The sequence below is a fragment of the Zootoca vivipara genome, chromosome 13 (assembly GCF_965207765.1).
Source record: "Zootoca vivipara chromosome 13, rZooViv2.hap1.1, whole genome shotgun sequence".
Classification (NCBI taxonomy): domain Eukaryota; kingdom Metazoa; phylum Chordata; class Lepidosauria; order Squamata; family Lacertidae; genus Zootoca; species Zootoca vivipara.
The window spans coordinates 10,749,335-10,768,511 of NC_142596.1; the positions used below are offsets into that span (position 1 = coordinate 10,749,335).

At 47.8% G+C, this 19,177-nt stretch overlaps 1 protein-coding gene across 1 annotated transcript; it reads left to right on the forward strand.

Moving 5' to 3' along the window:
* The first annotated feature begins 6,384 nt into the window (after positions 1–6,384).
* On the forward strand, positions 6,385–8,156 carry LOC148683631 (uncharacterized). Its single transcript, XM_088657231.1, has one exon. It carries the CDS (start codon positions 6,385–6,387, stop codon positions 8,011–8,013), a length of 1,629 nt encoding a protein of 542 aa, XP_088513357.1. The 3' UTR covers positions 8,014–8,156.
* Positions 8,157–19,177: the final 11,021 nt, after the last annotated feature.

A 19,177-nucleotide genomic window follows, 5' to 3' on the forward strand; every position in this document is an offset into this window, starting at 1 on the left:
CACACGAAAGCTCATACCAAAATAAAAAACTTAGTTGGTCTTTAAGGTGCTGCTGGGAGGAATTTTTTTATTTTGTTTCAACAGTGGGTCCGTAAGTGACTGTGGAGGCCAATTCTGGATCCACACGTCCTTCCATAGTGGGGACATTGGTTTCCAGGCGGGAGTTGATCACGGTGTGGATTTGCCAAGCATGCCTTCCTCTTAGCACGTTTCTCCTTTGCGTCCTGAGATGAGTGTCTTCAAAGCCCATGACACCTTTGGCTGTTCTCCAACTGGAGCGCTCGCAGGCCGGTGTTTCCCAGTTGTCAGTGTTTATACTACATTTTTAAAGATTTGCCTTGAGACAGTCTTTAAACCTCTTTTGTTGACCACCAGCATTATGCTTTCCATTTTTAAGTTCGGAATAGAGTAGTTGCTTTGGAATATGATCATCGGGCATCCACACAACATGACCAGTCCAACGAAGTTGATGTTGAAGATTCATTGCTTCAACACTGGTGATCTTTGCTTCTTCCAGTACACTGATATTAGTTTGCCTGTCTTCCCAAGTGATGTGTAAAAATTTTCAGAGACACCGCTGATGGAATCTTTCGAGGAGTTGGAGATGGCGTTTATAAGTGGTCCATGTTTCACAAGCATATAGTAAGGTTGGTAGTACAATAGCTTTGTAAACAAGCATTTTGGTTTCCCTGCGAATGTCCCAGTCCTCAAACACTCTGCACTTCAATCGGGAGAAAGCCGCACTCGCAGAGCTCAGGCGATGCTGGATTTCAGCATCAATGTTGGCCCTTGTGGAAAGGTAACTGCCTAGGTAGGAGAAGGGATCAACATTTTCCAACATTACACCACTGAGTTGAATTTGTGGCGCTGCAGAGGGGTGGTTTTGTACTTTTTGGTGGCTTTGAAGAAAAGAAATAAAAATTCCAAATTGAATTGTTGGGAAATAACAAAAAATTGCTGTCAAAAATGTATAGTTTATTACTAGAGTGGTATACTTTGGATGAAGTTGTAAAAGAATCAATGATTAAATGGACTATAGATTTCGGGCATAATATAACATCTGATGCATGGTCAAAATTGTGGAGGGAGAATTTAAAGTTCACGGCCTGTACAGTGCTAAAAGAAAATGTAATGAAAATGGTATACCACTGGTATTTGACGCCTGCAAGATTAGCTAAAATGTATAGGAACCAAAATAAGCTGTGTTGGAAATGTAAAGCATCAGTTGGGGAATTTTACCACATGTGGTGGGAGTGTGATAGGATCAAGAAATTTTGGGAATCGGTGTATAATGAGCTAAAAGAAAATGTTGATTTTTTTTTAAAAATAATTTTATTAGTTTTACAAACAAAAGGCAATAATCTTTAGTTTTACACAATGAAATAAAACAAGACATACATTTCATGTTCTCTTGTCCTCTTCCACCCCACCCCCCCAGGCCCCCTCCTGCCATGAGAGGTTCCCATGAAGGCTGGACGGTCGAAGGCGTTTCATTTTATAGCCGGGCTTATCTCCTCCCCCCTTCCCCCCCAGAGCCCACCCCTGCCACCAGTGCGCCCCAGGTCGATGAGGGAAGACAGAGGAGGGCAACCGCCCGACTATCTATCCAGACATGTCTTTTGACCAAAAACAGAAATAAAAAGAAGAGAAAAACAAAACAAAAAAGGGTGACTTCCTCCCGACTCTCCCCCTTGATTTTCATAGCTTCTCAAAATCATTGCATACAGTTTCATTGCAAAAAAAAGAAAAAGAATTCCAGCTCTTCATCATTAAACTTACATCATACCATTATCAAAATTCATAAAAACATTTTTCTTAACAGATATCATATTTTTAATTCCCTAGCCTGATCTTCTCCCCACAAGGATTTTTAATAAAAAGTACTCCTTTCCTTATTTCCATATATTTCTTCTATTCATGATTATTATTACTTCCTCCTCTCTCCTGGACTCCTTCCCCCATTTGATACAGCGATTCCAGAATAAATCCAAATTCCAAACTCAAATTCCATAAACCCAATCCAAATTCCATAACCATTTTTTCCTTTTCTGGCCTGCTTTTAACTCAAAATAACCTCATCCCACTCCCAATCTATCCCATTTCACCACCCAAGCATTTGCCCTCCCCTCTCTCTGCCCCTCTATTATCCCACACTCTTTCCCTTGCCTATTTGCATTTTCCCACATTTCCCATAAAATCAGTTCCACTTCTTGTTGCTCCAATTCATAAGTATCAGAGCGATCACATGAATCCTGATCAGTCTTTTCTCCTAGCTGGGCTTTTCCTTCTTCCTCTTCTATATATTCTTGCAATTTATCTTCAGATGTTAATTTCCCATTGTCAATCCCGTTGTGAATGACTTTATTCAGTTCCTGACATTGTTCCCTAATGTCTCTTAGCTGTGCATTGAGCTGTTGCTGCCCAGTTACAATGTCTCCAAGAAGTTTTAACACTGTCCTCTGAAAAACAGATGTTCTGGATGTTGACATTCTCACGCAAAGGCAGAAGAGAGATAAGAGGACAAAGAGCCATGGAGGGTCCGAATTCCCAGACAAAAAAGATCCAATATGGCTGAAAAGTAATTTCCCAAAGTTCTTGTAAAACAATCACTGTATCTCTTTTCTTTTCATCGCAAATCGTTTAGCCTTCGTTGTTGACAGCTGTCAACCTTCCCTCTCGTAAGCACCTCGCTGCTTCTCCTGGGGTGCCGAGTCCCGGGTTGAGAAGGGGTTTCTTGCTAAAAACTTTCCTTTGGGCTTTTAGTTCTCTATATCCCTTTTCTTCTGGCTTCGGGCTAAAACACTGCCCCAAATTCCTCAATGGGTAGAGCCTGACTCCCGTTTTTTTTGGTCTCTTCCCTTACACCAATTATCCAAATCAAAATCCGAATTAAAGTCCAAACTTACTTTGACAAAATCTTTTGTTTTCTTGGGAGAATCCGCCGCTTGCCGGGTAAGGACTCGGAGCTTCGCTTCTAGGAGGTAAGTTGGAACCCAAAATGGCTCCCGCGACTCCACTCCGCTGGCTCTCGATCGCTCTACTGAGCTCTCGGGCAGCGGAGGAATCGCGAACGGAGCGGCCGCTGGGTGCTTGAGTCACCGGGACGCTCTTCCTGATGTTTTTGTGGGGAGTCCGCTCGCTCTGCGGACTTCCCCCCCCCTCCGCGAGGCCAGGGACTTCGGAGCGCGAAGTCCCTGCGTCCTTCTTCACCGGCGCGACGAACCGGAAGCCGAGCTAAAAAAAAAATTGAGATATACTATTTGGCTCCGTCCCCCGGAGCCACCGCACCGCCACACACCACCGGGGGAGGCAGGCGGGAGGCGGCGGGAGGAGAAGCTCTTCCCCTGCCGCCGCCTCTCGCTGCACACAGCCGGCACGGAGCGCAACTTCGGAGGTCTCGGGGGAGGCAGGCGGGAGGCGGCGGGAGAAGCGCTTCCCCTGCTGCCGCCTCTTGCCACGCACATCCGGCACACTCCATGTCGGAGGAGGCAGGCAAGGCGGTGGCTGGGAGAAGAGAGCTTCTCCCCCTGCCGCCTTGCACACAACTGGCATTGGAAGGGGCTTCAGAGACCTTCTCCGAAGCCCCGTTGCATGCCGCCGCCAGTCCCCCAGAGCCTATAGGAGCGCATTGATTAAGTTTCAATGCATTCCTATGGGAAACTGGGACTCGCTAGACGAAAAATTCGTTACACGAATTGACCCGTGGAACGAATTAATTTCGTCTAGCGAGGCACCACTGTATATGGAAATGGCCAAATTAAGCCATAGGGTCCGGGATCAGGACCATGAGAAATTTTGAATAGAGTGGAGTAAATTTATTGATTATGCTAAGGACAATTACAAGGGAATGAAATCGCTAGTGGTAATGACATAACTCCTATATCGCTGAGATTGTAATTAATTTAGATACAGTAATACGAGAGAGGATTGAAATAATTTACCATTTGGTGGGAGGAGGGAAGTCACAATGTATTGGATTTATGTTGTATAGATGTATTATTGTATTGTTGTATAACTGAATAAAAATTTATTGGTAAAAAAAAACAAAAACCCACCCCACCCATGGCAAACTGAAAGAGTTGTGTCTCTGCCTACCGTAATCTACTAGTGGATGGCACATGAACAAGTATGGTTGTTAATGCACTGCTAAACATACCGGTAGCTGTGAATGAGATTGGTACAGCCTGTTATGATCCCTGGCCTGCTGTTGTCCACTTCCTTTCAACCAGAGACAGGAGGCCTGTTGCAGATTTATGCTGAGTGGGATTTTGTAAAACAACAACAAGACCCCTCCTCTTCAAAGAGGGGGGAATTTGCGGGCGGGACCCGCTCTACGCAGCAGGCAGGGGGCGGGGTCCGCCCCCTGCTCCACCTTTGCCTGCCGCGCTCAGGGCTGGCCAATAGGGCCAGCTGAGGGGGCGGAGCTAAGCGGACTTTAAATGAGCGCGGCAGGCTCCAGATCGCCCCTCTTTGCCCCTGCACCACATCGGATCTTCATCGGACTTCGTCGCTGGATATTCGTCGTTGGATCTTCGTCGTTGGATCGTCTTTGGAGTCACCGCGTGGCGCAGGAGCCTTCTTCCTGGTTCTTCCTCCTTAGGTGCTGCAGCGTTGGCCGCCGCCACTTCAGCCGCCGCCGTTTGGACCGCTCCTGCCGATTTGCTGTGCTTCGAGCGCTCCTGATCGCGCTCCTCTGTGTCCTCAGCGCTTCCCTTTGCCGGCTCCAAGCGAAGCGCCTTTTCTCCTGCCTGCCCCCACGCTCCCGCCTCTCAGCTGATCAGCGGGAAAGCAGACAGGCTCAGTCATACAGTGGTGCCTGCGCTTGGCCAGCCTCCCCTTGCCGTGGTCGCTTCCTTGAGCCTGCTTGCCGAGCTGAGCAGTGGTCGCTGATCCATAGCAGCGCTGGTCTCCCGCTCTGACTCCAGTGTTCATCAACATCGTTGTTCCTTGTGCCTGCTTGCTAAGCTCTCCACCGAGACGTCGCAGTGAGTACTCTGCTTTGCCCCTCACGGCCCCCTAGCGCTCCTGCGGTAGGTCCGGTTGGACTCTGTGCCTGCAGGGGACGGCGTAGCGCTTTAAAGCACTGCCGCTGCGGCCGCTAGTTTCTGCCCCTTCTGGAGCGTGGCCTAAGGGGAGGAGGGTGATCGTGTTCGCTTCCTTGTGGTTACCTTTGGGGTTTGGATTGCCTGTAATTTGACTGGTTGGTTGTTTGCACCGGCTGCGCACCGCACGTGGGACCTAGTTGTTTTGGCCGCCATCTTGTGTGTGGCTGCTTGTACAGGCCGGAGTGGCCACCTCCTTCCACTTCAGTGCCCCAGCAGTGAGGCGGAGGATAAGAGCGTGAACACGTGCACAGCTCTAAGCAGTCGTTGAGAGTGTCTGTGGACGCCACCTTGTGTGTGGTGATTTTGAATCAGTGGCTCCTTTAACCCAGGCGCCATCTTGAGTGTCCCCACGTGTGCAACCCCCGGGCAGCCATTTTGAGTGTGTCTCTTGCTGTTTTGTTTTGCAAACCCGGCGCCATCTTGAGTGTCCCCACGTGTGCAGCCCCGGGCAGCCATTTTGAGTGTGTCTCTTTGTGCTCTGTTTTGTTCTCCTGCTATTTTCCTTTTACTAGATAATATAGTAATGGTAATAATAATATAATATTAATAATAATAATAATAATAATAATACAGCAGTGCGTTGCCTGGGCGCCTTTATAAGCAAACTAATTCAGGAATCTTGGCTTTAATTTGAAAGTTACTTATTTGGGGTGTAAAACCCAGCGTTTTGGCCAGGGCACTGAGCAGGCTGATTCATTGCCTCTCCTTGGGGGCTGCATTATCAGTAATAGACACTTAATTGCATTGGGAGTTCTCTCTGGTATAAGTCTTTGTTCCCTCTTGGCCTGTAGCGGCTGTGCCCCAGGCAATTGCTTCCTTTGTGTGCTTTTATCTGGCCCCTTGCTACATTTTAGCTTGCCTTCCCTGATCTGAGATTCAGCTGGCCTGTGCTGGTGTCTGCTGCCTTGGACCCCCTACTTGGTTTTTTGCTTGTGATAAGGCCATTCCCCTGCACATAGTAGTAGAATAATACAGTTTAGCTTGCCTTTGCTAATTTAGCTTGCATTTGCCGGTCTCCTCCTTTAATAAATAGTAAATAATAATAATAATAATAATAATAATAATAATAATAATAATAATAAATAAATAAATAAATAAAAATAAATAAGAATAAATAAAATAGAATAAGTTAACATAAACAAATAAATTAACCAAATAAAAATACAAAAATATATATAATAAAATAATTATAGCATAATTAATTAATAGATTGTTTGGACATATACTGTTGTCATTGTTGTTGGTTGGTTTCCACATGGAGTCGGGGAACAAAGTCGCCATGGACGTGCAGCCACCTAAGGATGTGGAGTCGGGAAAGAAGCCCGCCCATGTTGACACTGCCTCTAACGCGAGAGGACAGGTAGGCAGCAAGCCGCGGGCTCCTCGTAAGAAGAGTGCTACCCCAAAGGTGGTGACTCAATTCTTTAGCGAACTAAAAACCTTTATGTTGGGTTTCGAGGAACGCATGACTAACCCTTCTTCTAAGGAATCTAGGTCTTCATCGCCCGATATTATTCCTGATACGCAGCAGGACGATCGGCCGGGCACGTCAGCGTCTTTGTGTCACGGTCCACAGTCAGGTAGGCAGGACAGGTCCCCGGTCGCTGCCTTAATATCTGCAGCATCTGTGGCTAGGGACCAAACTGTGCAGGCTTCCCTCCGTGACTCATCTTTGCCCCAGTCTTCCTTGAGCATTCCACAGGGTCACCGGCATAGCGTTCAGCATCCCGGGGCCGATATCTCTTCCGGAGGTGAGGAAGCACAGCCTCATGCCCCGAGGAGCCAGCAGCCGGGTGGAAAGCGGCGTGCCAAGACGAAGCATATCCAGGAGTCCCACACCTCTTCTGATGGGGAGGATGAGCAGCGTCAGGTCCGGAAAAAACACCAGGCAAGGCGAACAGGCAGTTCCGGGGGTAAGCATGTACAGGACTCCTATGCCTCTTCTGGAGATGATGAGGATCACAGGGACAAGCCAGCACGAAAGAGACATCATAAGAAGAAACATGCCTGCAGTAAGTCGCGTTCTCACAGTTCAGAATCAGGTACGTCATCTGATTATGATAGCGATGCATCTCTGGAGTCTTACTGGGGGAAGGCTGAAGGGATTTCTGGCCTTCCGGACTGGGCCTGGCGTAGGAGGGCTAATTCCCACCGTAAAAAATTTGGGGGTGCGTTGGAATGGAAGGATGGGGCCCTAGTAGCGGATGTTACTTCCTCCACGCACACTGAATCAGACACAGTTCCTGGTGACCACCTTTCCCCTAAACTGAGGGAAAAAGTATTGAATGGGGAGTACGTAGATATGTTCGATTTGGTCCCACCTGCTGAGGAGCTGGGTAAGGGAGAGAAAAAGCCTTCTTACTCGAGGCGTAGGGGCAAGCCGAGGGTACCTAGGACCTTCGAGAACTGGCTGGACGGCTACCAGGCATTCATGGGGGCCGTAGTGGCCGCATACCCCAAGCGGGCCCTTCATCTGGTGGCCTATCTGACCAATATTAGGACAGCCTTTTCCCTAGCCGGTGAAGCGGCAGCTATTAGATATGACGAGAAGTTCCGCAGGAAGGCTTCTCGCATTCCTAATGCGCGCTGGGACAAAATTGAGAGTGGCATCTGGAACGTTGTGGTTGGCCCGTATGTGGAAAAGAAACCGCAGGAGGCCTACCGCTCGGGCCGTTCGGATGCCAGGAAGGAGGTAAGGCGAAAACTGCTGTGTTGGGAGTACAATAAAGGTGTTTGTAACAGATCTGTCTGCAGGTACTCGCATGAATGCGAAAAGTGCGCAGGAGCTCACCCAGCAACTTCATGCCACAAGGGTAGGCAGCCCTTTCGTGGGGGCCGGGGACACTACCAACAAGGGCCTAGAGGTGCCCCCGGCCCCACCAATGCAACAGCAGGGAACCGCAATTGACATGGGACCGCAGGAAACCAACAGGGAACCGGGGCTGGCGTGTTCCCCCATTAAGCTTGCCCCATTGCGTCTCCTTCTAGATATCTATCCTAACAAGAAAGCCGCTAGTTATCTCTGGCTAGGCTTTTCACAGGGTTTCAGGATTCCTGTAGCGGGTTCACTTACAGCCAAGGATTCCCCTAACCAGAAATCCGTCAGGGAAATGCCCGAGGTCGCCATCAAAAAGATTGGAAAAGAGATTGCAGCGGGTAGGGTGGCAGGCCCCTTCCCTGACCCCCCGCTTCAAAACCTACACATCTCCCCTTTAGGCATTGTCCCCAAGAAGTCCCCGGGAGAATATCGGTTAATTCACAACCTTTCCTATCCAAAAGGGGGCTCCGTTAATGATGCGATACCACCCGAGTTATGCTCAGTCAAATATGCATCTTTTGATCAGGCAGTAAAGCTAGTTAGGGGACATGGGCCGGGTGCCCTCCTGGCAAAGTGTGACATTGAGTCCGCCTTCCGGCTCTTGCCAGTTCATCCTAGGGATTTTCATTTATTAGGTTTCAAGTTCCAAGGAAAATTTTACTATGACAAGGCCATGCCGATGGGTTGTTCGGTTTCCTGTGCTGCATTTGAGACCTTCAGCACCTTCCTGGAATGGGCCCTGCGTTTTAGGACCGGCCTGTCAGGGGTGTGTCATTATCTGGATGATTATTTACTCGTGGGAAAACCAGACACAGCAGAATGTGCTTTCCTTTTAAATGCATTTGCGTCCCTAGCTCATGAATTAGGCGTTCCCCTGGCTGCCGATAAAACGGAGGGTCCAGTTCACTCCCTCACCTTTCTTGGCATTGAGCTAGATACCATTTCTCAGTCTTCCCGCCTTCCCCAAGATAAAATCCGCGCCCTTAGTGATACCATACGTGAGGTCCTTCCACTTAAAAAGCTTACCCTTAGACAGATCCAATCCCTCCTTGGCCATCTTAATTTCGCGTGTAGGGTAGTCTCCCCTGGCCGCCCCTTTTGCTCGCGGCTCTCTAGATTGTCCGCCGGCCTCAAGCTGCCTCATCACAGGGTCCGCCTCCCAAAGTCCGTCAAAGCAGATTTGGAAATGTGGTTACAATTTTTGGAGCATTATAATGGTATCTCATTGTGGCAGGACGCCTTGACGTTACATGCAGACTTTCAGGTCCAATCTGATGCGGCGGGGTCCCTTGGGTTCGGCGTCTACTTCCGAGGGCGCTGGTGCGCTCAGCGTTGGCCAAAGAGCTGGCAAGGCAAGGCCATTACTAGGGATCTCACCTTTCTTGAGTTTTTCCCAATAGTGGTTGCAGTGCACCTGTGGACAGCCGAATTCCGGAACCGCCGGGTTTGCTTCAGGACCGACAATCAAGCTGTGGTAAACGTATTGGCCAAGCAGTCCTCACGTTCTGATAGGGTTTCCAGTCTACTGCGCTCATTTGTGCTGCTCTGCCTAGAGTGTAACATACTGTTTTCAGCCAAGTTTGTACCCGGGATAAAGAATGACATAGCGGATGCTTTATCTCGATTTCAGATGGACCGCTTCCGGTCACTGGCACCTCTAGCTCAGCAGTGGCCAGAACCCTTCCCGGACCACCTCTGGAGCCTTGGAAACGCAACGTGATTAAGGGAGTATTGGCCTCCGTGGCCCCTTCTACCCTCCGTTCTTACAATCAAATCTGGGGTAACTTTTTGGATTTCCGGTGCAAAGTCCTAGCCCTTGCACATAATGTCCCACCGACCACAGATCACGTTTTACAATATTTGGAGCATCAGTACACTTTGGGGCGGGCAGCAAAAACTTTAAAAATACATACAGCTGCAATTACTTTCTTCAGTAAGTCTATGTTCTCCTTGGACCCTTGTGCGGACTTCATCGTCCACAGGGCAATTGACGGTTGGGGCAGGCTTCAGCCCAAAAAAGCCGAAGGGCGTAGGCCAATAACTTACGAATTGCTATGCCTGGTTCGCCAAAAGTTAAGGTCAATTTGTTGGTCTAGATACGAGGCGCGTTTATTCTCTGCAGCCTATGCCATCTCCTTCTTTGGGGCCCTCAGGGTCGGAGAGATAGTAGTGGAAAAGCACTCAGACAATGAATATCGTGGCCTTCTTTTGAATGACATTCAGTTGTCCAGCGCAGAACTGTTAGTACATATCCGCAGTTCGAAAACTGATCAGTGCGGCAAGGGTGCCTGGTTAAAGTTAACAGCTTCTGAACATCGAGGTCCATGTCCTGTGAAGGACACTAGGCGTTATTTGTGCCTGAGACCTGCTGGCGCTGGCCCACTATTTATTCATGAGGACGGTTCCCGGCTGATGAGGCACCAATTCACGCGGGTCTTGCGCATGGCAATCGACGCATGCGGGTTTCCAGCAAAGGAATATGCCGCACATTCTTTTAGGATAGGGGCTGCTACCTCTGCAGCACATTTAGGCCTCCCTACAGACAGGATTAAGGAATTGGGCCGTTGGAAGTCAAACGCCTATAAGGGGTACATTCGTAAGGATCTCTAGCTGGCAGCCACTTACCCCCCCCTCTCCTCCCTTCATTCCGCAGCTTCACCCTCAGTACGAGTCTGGATTTGTGGGCACAGCATCGTGCACTGGGCACGAGTGCGGGCGTGCGATCGGGGCCTTGGCAACAACCTGGGTTTGCCGGCTGACGTGTGCGTTTCCTGGATCTCAAGGCGTGGGATGCGTTGGGAAGAGCTGATGCCTGCTGTGACAGCTCGAGCTGCTGCTTGCGGTCCCCCTGATATCCTCATTATCCAGCTGGGGGAAAATGATCTTGCATACAGAAAGAGCGTGGACTTATTGCTCCATATAAAGAAGGACTTTGATGGACTTGCTGCCTTGTTCCCGGCTACTACCTTGTTTTGGTCCACGCTGCTCAAGAGGAGAGTGTGGCGCGACAGTCATAACCCACGGGCCTTGGAAAAATCCAGGAAACTGCTGAATCGTGTTTTGGCACGCAAGCTGCGTAGCATGGAAGGCAATGTTGTGGAGCACCCTGAAATCAAGTTCAGTGAGGCGGCTCTCTACCGTGATGATGGCGTGCATCTTTCAGATCAAGGAAACGACATCTGGCTTACTGATATCACACAAAGCATTAGGGCTTGGTTACGGCGGTGAGGGTATTGGCGGCGAGCCCCTTTTGGGCTCGGGTGGCGGTAGGCATTGGAATATGGAGTTGTCTGGTGTGTTCGAGGACTGGTTGTGGCCATCATCCAACCCTCCTCGTATAGGGGTATCCCCTTAAGGGATCCGGCGGTCGTGGATCCCGTCCGACGCCCTGCGGGTGGCTAGGGCCATGGCACGACCCCGGTGGCACCAGGGGGAGCTTTCAGTTGTATTTGCATCAACAGGCTCCTCCCTTGGGGTGTTAACCTGATATGACCCCCCCGCCGAGCGGGGTGGAGTCACGCTTGCTAGGGAGTCCAATGCCTAAGCCAATACCTCTCACTTGCTTTAACCAATAAAGTTGTGGCCTTATTCTATCCATTAACCTTAATACCACGTGTCACTGTGTCTTTATTTCTTGCGGGGGGCGGGTCCTCGAACCGCAAGACCCCTCCTCTTCAAAGAGGGGGGAATTTGCGGGCGGGACCCGCTCTACGCAGCAGGCAGGGGGCGGGGTCCGCCCCCTGCTCCACCTTTGCCTGCCGCGCTCAGGGCTGGCCAATAGGGCCAGCTGAGGGGGCGGAGCTAAGCGGACTTTAAATCAGCGCGGCAGGCTCCAGATCGCCCCTCTTTGCCCCTGCACCACATCGGATCTCCCACCCACCCGCCCTTTAGGTCGTCCCTTAGTCAGTTACATTTTGACCTTGCTATGGACTTCGGTGGTCGCCTTTGGGTCGCCTTTGGTGGCCCAAAGGGTCCGGGTAGGAGTTTTTTCTCCAATTGGCTAATTGGCACCGGCCTCTTGGTTTTTTCGCCTACCTCGTAGCAATTCGTCACAACTTCTTCTTCGGTATTTGGCGGTAGGCATTGGAATATGGAGTTGTCTGGTGTGTTCGAGGACTGGTTGTGGCCATCATCCAACCCTCCTCGTATAGGGGTATCCCCTTAAGGGATCCGGCGGTCGTGGATCCCGTCCGACGCCCTGCGGGTGGCTAGGGCCATGGCACGACCCCGGTGGCACCAGGGGGAGCTTTCAGTTGTATTTGCATCAACAGGCTCCTCCCTTGGGGTGTTAACCTGATATGACCCCCCCGCCGAGCGGGGTGGAGTCACGCTTGCTAGGGAGTCCAATGCCTAAGCCAATACCTCTCACTTGCTTTAACCAATAAAGTTGTGGCCTTATTCTATCCATTAACCTTAATACCACGTGTCACTGTGTCTTTATTTCTTGCGGGGGGCGGGTCCTCGAACCGCAAACAAACAAACAAACAAACAAACCACCATATATGGAGTAAGGCAATCTCACAGGTAAATTGGTCCCAAGCTTTTAAAGGCTTCATATGCTAAACAGTAAAACCATGAACTTGGCCTAGCAGCAGAACAGCAACCAGTACAGGACTCTTGAGCAGCAGTCGACAGCAGTACAGGACTCTTGAGCAGCTCCCGTCAGCAATCGGGCAGCAGCATCCTGCACTAACTGCAGCTTCCAGATCAAGTGCAAAGGACACTGCAGTAATCCTGTCTTGAAGTAACTACCAAGTTTTCCTGGTTTAGGAACAATCATAGTTGTTGCACCAGTCTCAACTGGTAAAAGTCAATTCTGACAGAAACAGAAAACTTGGGTTAGTCTTATATCCGTATGTTCTGTCCCTGGCTGCACTTCCTCCCGCGTCTGCTAAGGCCAAACTCCCGGCAGCAGGAGCAGTTTCAGATGGCAGAGATAAGCAGTTGCTAAATCCATGGGCCAGCAAAATGTCAACTCCAGAATAGTAATCCATGGGCAAAGGGAAGTGGCACTGCTGTGGGTGCTGGGGGGTGGGGTGGAAAGGAGAATCATCTGTCAGGAATTGGGAGATAAATCAGCTGGCTCTCTTTAGCAAGGAGCTGCTTACCATATGAAACAGCTGGGTAGCGCCAGAGTTTCTAAAGAAGGAAATTGTGTCTGCTTCCTTCCTTGTGGTCACCTGCCTCTGGGTACAGATTGGTGCACAGAGGTTTAACTAGTATCATATATTTATTCTGCTGGCAGTCAAAGGAATTAAAAGAGTTTCCATAAAGCAGCCTCACTTGGTTCAGCTTATGTTCTGTCTAAGCCTTCCTGCTGATACTGGTAGGAGTTTGTATCCTAAACATCTGAAGGGCACTAGGGATGGCATTCAACAAAGTGTTACTTAGAGTAGACCCATCTATCGGTAGTTAATGACCAGGATGTAAGTTATGTCCATTTATTTTATTAGGGGACTCGGGCATATAGCCCATCCCCCCCCCCAAAAAACAACAACTCATAAAATTATTGTACATTTGTGTGGATTTTCAGCTGCTTTGAGAGTTAATCTTGGCTGAAAGAATCAGAGGATGAATATAATGAATGAATGGCAGTCATCTGCCACATAGGTCTGTTTCCCATCTGCCTTGCAGAACCAGGAAGGTTTTATTGTTCCTTGAAAAATACTGTACAGTTGGAAAACGTAAGGATGCTTTGTTTCCCCATGAGATTTAAAAGTGGTATTTGAGAAGGATGATGTCTGATGGCGGCAGGCAAGCAGTCTTCCCAGTAATGCATTGCAGAAACTACGGTAATAAACTAAACCTGGGTGTGGCTTTCTTGAGGCAAAGCAACCCTGCCTTTGTGCTTCCCATAGGCATCTGGTTGGCCACTGTGAGAGCAGGATGCTAGACTAGATTGGCCTGATCCAGAGGCTCTTCTCATGTTCTTAAGAAGGAGCACTGGGATTAATCTACTTCAAGGGAAGGGTGAAAAACAGTCTCCCACTTGCAGAATAACAGCAGCAACAAAACCCCTACCAAGGCAGCTGCATTGGCATAGCTGCCAAGTTATCCCTTTTTTAAAGGGATTTTCCCTTATGCTGAATAGGCTTCCTCGCGAGAAAAGGGAAAACTTGGCAGCTATGTGCATTGGTCCATAGGAAAGAAAAAACCCATCCAAAAGCTATGCCTTATGCCCATGATGGGGAGGGAACATTTCTGGGCTTCTAGGTGTTGTTGGATGCCAACTCCCGGCAGCCTCAACAGCCAGCATGGTCATTTTACAGGGGTGGCAGAGGTTGCAATCCAGCAACATGGCAGGACACAGTTTCCCCATCCCCCTCTTATGCTATTGTTCCCCACTCCCCAGGAAGCCATCCCCATCTCTGAAGGAGAGGGGTTCCTCCTCAGAGGCTTGTAAAATGCTTCATCTTTGTACTTATGCTAAAAGAGCTTAAGAAGGGCACTTAATTCCTTTGCATCTTTTCTGTAACCAAGCTGAGTATTGTTGAAGGTGTCATGGCTCTGTTAGGCACATTCCTGGTTAATGGTCCAGGATGTTCAGTTGATATTTAATTAGTGGGGGATAATGGTCAGGTCAATGATGGTTTCCTCACAGTTCAAAGTGTATTGTTTCCTGAATGAGATACCCCAACTGAAGTTTGGAGAACTCCAGTTAAGGAATGAAGGGCTGGGGGGCAGTTGAAATCTCAGAGAAGGAGAAAGAATTGTAAGAAGTCTAAAGGCACCTTGTGGGTGCAGGCCACTATCTCAGGGTCTGACTCGGGATAACAGTCCTTCGAGTGGCTCATCGCTTCCAAAAACAACCAGGAGTTTTGTGGCATTTTAAAGGCTAACACCCATTGGTATTTTTCTTGCAAGAGACTAACACAGAGACCCCTCCAAAAATATTGACATCCAGCTGTGCTGTGCTTGTAGCTGTGTGAATAAAAGAAGTTTGAGTAAAGAAATAGGATGGGGGGGGGATAGTCTGGATGCTACCTGTTGGGCCCAACCAAACTTGTTGTTTTATGTATATAAAATGGATTCTTGTAGCAGAACGAACTGCTGCAGTAGTAAAACCAGTGTAGCCAAATCCATTAAGCATTAGTCGTCGTCATCGTGTTCCTTTCATTTCTACAGTGGTACCTCCGGTTACGAACTTAATTTGTTCCGGAGGTCTGTTGTCAACATGAAACCGTTCTTAACCTAGGTGCACTTTTGCTGATGTGGTTTCCCACTGCTGCCATGCTGCCGGCGCATGACTTCCACTCGCATCCCGGGGCAAAGTTCGCTACCAGGAGCATCCACTTCCGGGTTAGCGGAGCTCGTTACCCGAAGTGTTCGTAAGGGGGAATGGTACGTAACACGAGATTCCACTGTATACTGCTTTATATTTTAAAGAAAAAATATCAAAACAGTTTACATTAAGACATCATTTAAGGATGACACCATGGGTTAGTGCATCTGGCTGTGAACCAGAAGTTTGGTGTTTCAAGCTCACCCAGGGACAGCTGTGCGCAGGATTCCTGCATTGCAATGAGTTGAACTAGATGCTGTCCCTTCCAGTTCTATGATTCTATGATCAAATAAAACAATCTAGAATAAAGCATTGCAGAAGAAGTCAAATGTGTATGCATTCAAAGCAACATAATTAAAAGGAAACTAAAATATTATCTTAAATGTTTCATAATAAAGCATCTCTTTATAGGACTAAAGAGTTGGCCATCACAGATGTGATGCTTCCTTCCCCTCTCTTGGCTGGAGGTGATGTCCTATTGAGGAGCAACAGAGTCTGATCTAGTCTCTGGAGCTGGGACCATAAAGCAGCTAGACTGCTCTCACCTAGCAGGAGGCAAGGTCATTCCAAGTGAAAGGAAAACAACAGGCCAAAGACCTGTCTTGCATGGTCTCCTCTGGAGCTGGGAAGACATACAGCATCACCTTGCTTTCTGTGCTGAACCCAAAACTACCTTTGGGAACCCCACTGGAAACCCAGTGGGGGAGCAAGATTTTTTGGGATGTTAACTCTATGAAGACTTTCATCTTATGCTCAGCTCACATATCTGTGTAAGTAAAACCATATACCCCAAAGACACCGCAGTCTCTGGTGACCTTCATTCCAAGGAAATCAAAGCTGGGGTATGTGCTGGCACCCCTGAAGTCTCTGTGCTGTGTGTAACATTGCAAATACATTTTTAGCCTCCTCTGCTTTCTAATCCGAATGATACTGAGGCTGCAGTCCTGGCCCCATTTACCTGGGGGCAATTCCCATTGAATTTGATAGGCCTTACTTGTCTGATTAGACATGGTTAGGATTGCATTGTAAAAATGTAAGCCCAAATAGAAGAAAAGGGAGCAAGCACTATTGAATAAGAGCCCTTGCCCTCAAGTAAAGATGCCAAAATTGCTCTATTCAGGCTGTGACCCAAAGAAAGGAGTCAGTCTCATTGAACTCAGTGGGACTTCTATCTGTAAGAACAAAGATGGGATCACACTGTGGATCAGGCATCCCTGCCCCAGGAGCATCTCACTGCCAGGGAAGTGGGAGAGTAGCCTTCAGTCTTATTTTCCAGTATAGTAGGTCAGTTCACAGCAGAAGAATTAATTAAAGTTATATAACAAGACGGAAAATTATGTCTGAGGTTATGAAAGAAAAGTCCTAGTAACTGCACGACCTGTTTAAACAATAGACTTCTTTTATCAACAAGATAAAGAGAATATCTCAGACATGGAAACCAAACCAGACAAAATGCTTGATTCATACATGGAGGAGAGGATGTTTCTCCTTTGCAAAGAACACACATAATGCCTTCCTCCATGAAAGGAAGCAACTCCCAGAGCCTCAGAGCAGTGGAAAAATTTCAGAAGTTGCAGAAATGCAGGCCCAAAGCCTGCACCTATGTAAATGTTTGTGACTGCAGGAGAGTCTAAGGAGGTAGAAAGGAAGAGGCCCAGAAACAGAGCTGGTAGCCTGCTGTATCCTCCAGGCACAAGAAAGAGCCCCAGATTTTGGGATCCCCTCCAAACCTGTCCTCCCACGGCCCACTGTAGAACAATCTTAGATCTCTACCGTAAAGGCTTTGGATTAAAGTTTCCTCTCAGCCATACCTACCTCATAGGGCTGCCCTATTTAACATAATAATGGGGCTTATTTCTTTTTTCTATTTCTTTTTTTAAAGTATTTTCTATTAAAGGTTTATTGATTTACAAAAGTATGTGCAATGTCTCTAATGGGGCTTATTTCTGAGGGTACATGGATGGGCTTGTGCCGCATAGAGCTGGCTAAAGGCAACACAGAGCACTTTCTCATCACAGTTTGAAATTCTACCCCCATACCGGTACTGCTTCAGGCACATGTCTTCAAACCTCTCTTGAGAGAAGACCCTAGGTGCACAACAAAGAGTTCAGTATGGCTATAAACTTTGTAGCCACACTTAAGTCTCTCATTGTATAGCCATATACACTAGGGAGATGCTGGAGGGCAGAATGCAAATGCACAACAAAAAGAGTTTAGTGTGGTCATAAACTTTATAACCTTGCTAAGTCCTTTGCAGTGCATCTACAAACTAAGGCTTACAAACCACTTGCAAACGGGTCTTCAAGATAGTGGCTCTCAACCAAGAACCTCATTGGCTACACTAGGGAGTTATACAGTAATGGAAAACTTCTGAGCACAGCCTGTTCCAGTGGCCCTCTGCTTGCCAAGAAAGGATTGGAAGCACTGATTATTATTGGGGAAAGGAGGAGGAAGAATTCAAAGATTCTTCCATCAGCACAAACATTTCAGGTTGCCAGGTGGAATGATCCCCCTCTCCTCCCCTTGTGTGCTGTTCCAGGGGTTCTCTTGACCCCACCACGGGGACAATTTTAGGGGAACATATGGGGAGGAGAGGGGGGAACCCTGTCAGGCAAATGGAAGTCCTTGCACTGGGCACCCACTGACGGGACTCATTAGTTGAATCCCAACCATTCTTATTAATATTATTATTCTCAGGGCTTCTTTTCAGCCAGAACTCACCGGAACTCATTTCTGGCACCTCTCGGGTGGGCGCCATTCCCATTCTCAGAGAACAAAGGAGGCCCTGATTATTCGAATTAATCATAATTTCTTACCCATCCTTCAGCAGCAGGTCCCAGGGCAGGTTACAACAATTTAAACTTGGGTATTAAAAGCTACTAAAATAAATTCCAGTGATCTGTCCTTCCACTGGATCGTGAAGCTGAGGCTCCAATACTTTGGCCACCTCATGAGAAGAGAAGACTCCCTGGAAAAAGACCCTGATGTTGGGAAAGATTGAGGGCACTAGGAGAAGGGGATGACAGAGGACGAGGTGGTTGGACAGTGTTCTCGAAGCTACGAACATGAGTCTAACCAAACTGTGCCTGGCGTGCTATGGTCCATGGGGTCACGAAGAGTCGGACACGACTAAATGACTAAACAACATAACAAAATAAATTACAATCACAGGAATAGGGCAGGCCCTGAAAGCACATATCTCGGGCACAGTGTTCAAAACTCCCATTTGTTATAAGAAATTATCATAAGCCAAATGAAACTAGGTATAATAATTGATACTTGGGTATAAGGTTGCATCTGCAAAAGGCAACAAATGGTTTTTTTTCCTTTTAGAAGCAGCAAAGAAGCTCTGACAGCTGCACAGCGACATCTACTGCCTTAGTAATGAATAACACCAATTCACAATGTCAGTCCATTCCATCCATTAGCTGTTAAGTGGTGCCCCCCCCCCCACACACATTGCATGATGCCCTCCCCTTTGTGGGTTCTTTTGTTATCCATTTCCTCCTGCATTTTTATAATAATCCAAATCTTTTACATCTCCATTATATCCAAAATTCAACATTAAACTACAACATTCTATACATTGTCTATACATTCTATACATTTTTACGCTAGAAAAACTCCAAGTCTTAGATGCTCGGCTCCTTTGGTACTTCCTTTTCACGTTCCTAAGAATGTGCTCTCCACCGTTTGTTCCTGCAAAAGACAACAAGAAGTAATTGTTAGCATGTTATTGATATTAGGATATAAGCAAAAAAACAGGAACTGGCAGGAAGATGTTTTGAGGTGACAGATGGAAACCCATCCATACCTGCCTCTCCTAAATAAAACCCCTGGACACCTAAGGAGGCGTCAATGACTTACCTGTAACCTGTGAAACTTACCTGTAACTTTATCCGATATGCCTCCTTTCTATGACGTATTTCTGATATATGACTGACATTCTTGCTGGGCAGTCCGCAGGAAGAT

Coding starts and splice junctions, on each gene's coding strand:
- LOC148683631 (XM_088657231.1), top strand. CDS start 6,385: ATGGACGTGCAGCCACCTAAGGATGTGGAGTCGGGAAAGAAGCCCGCC.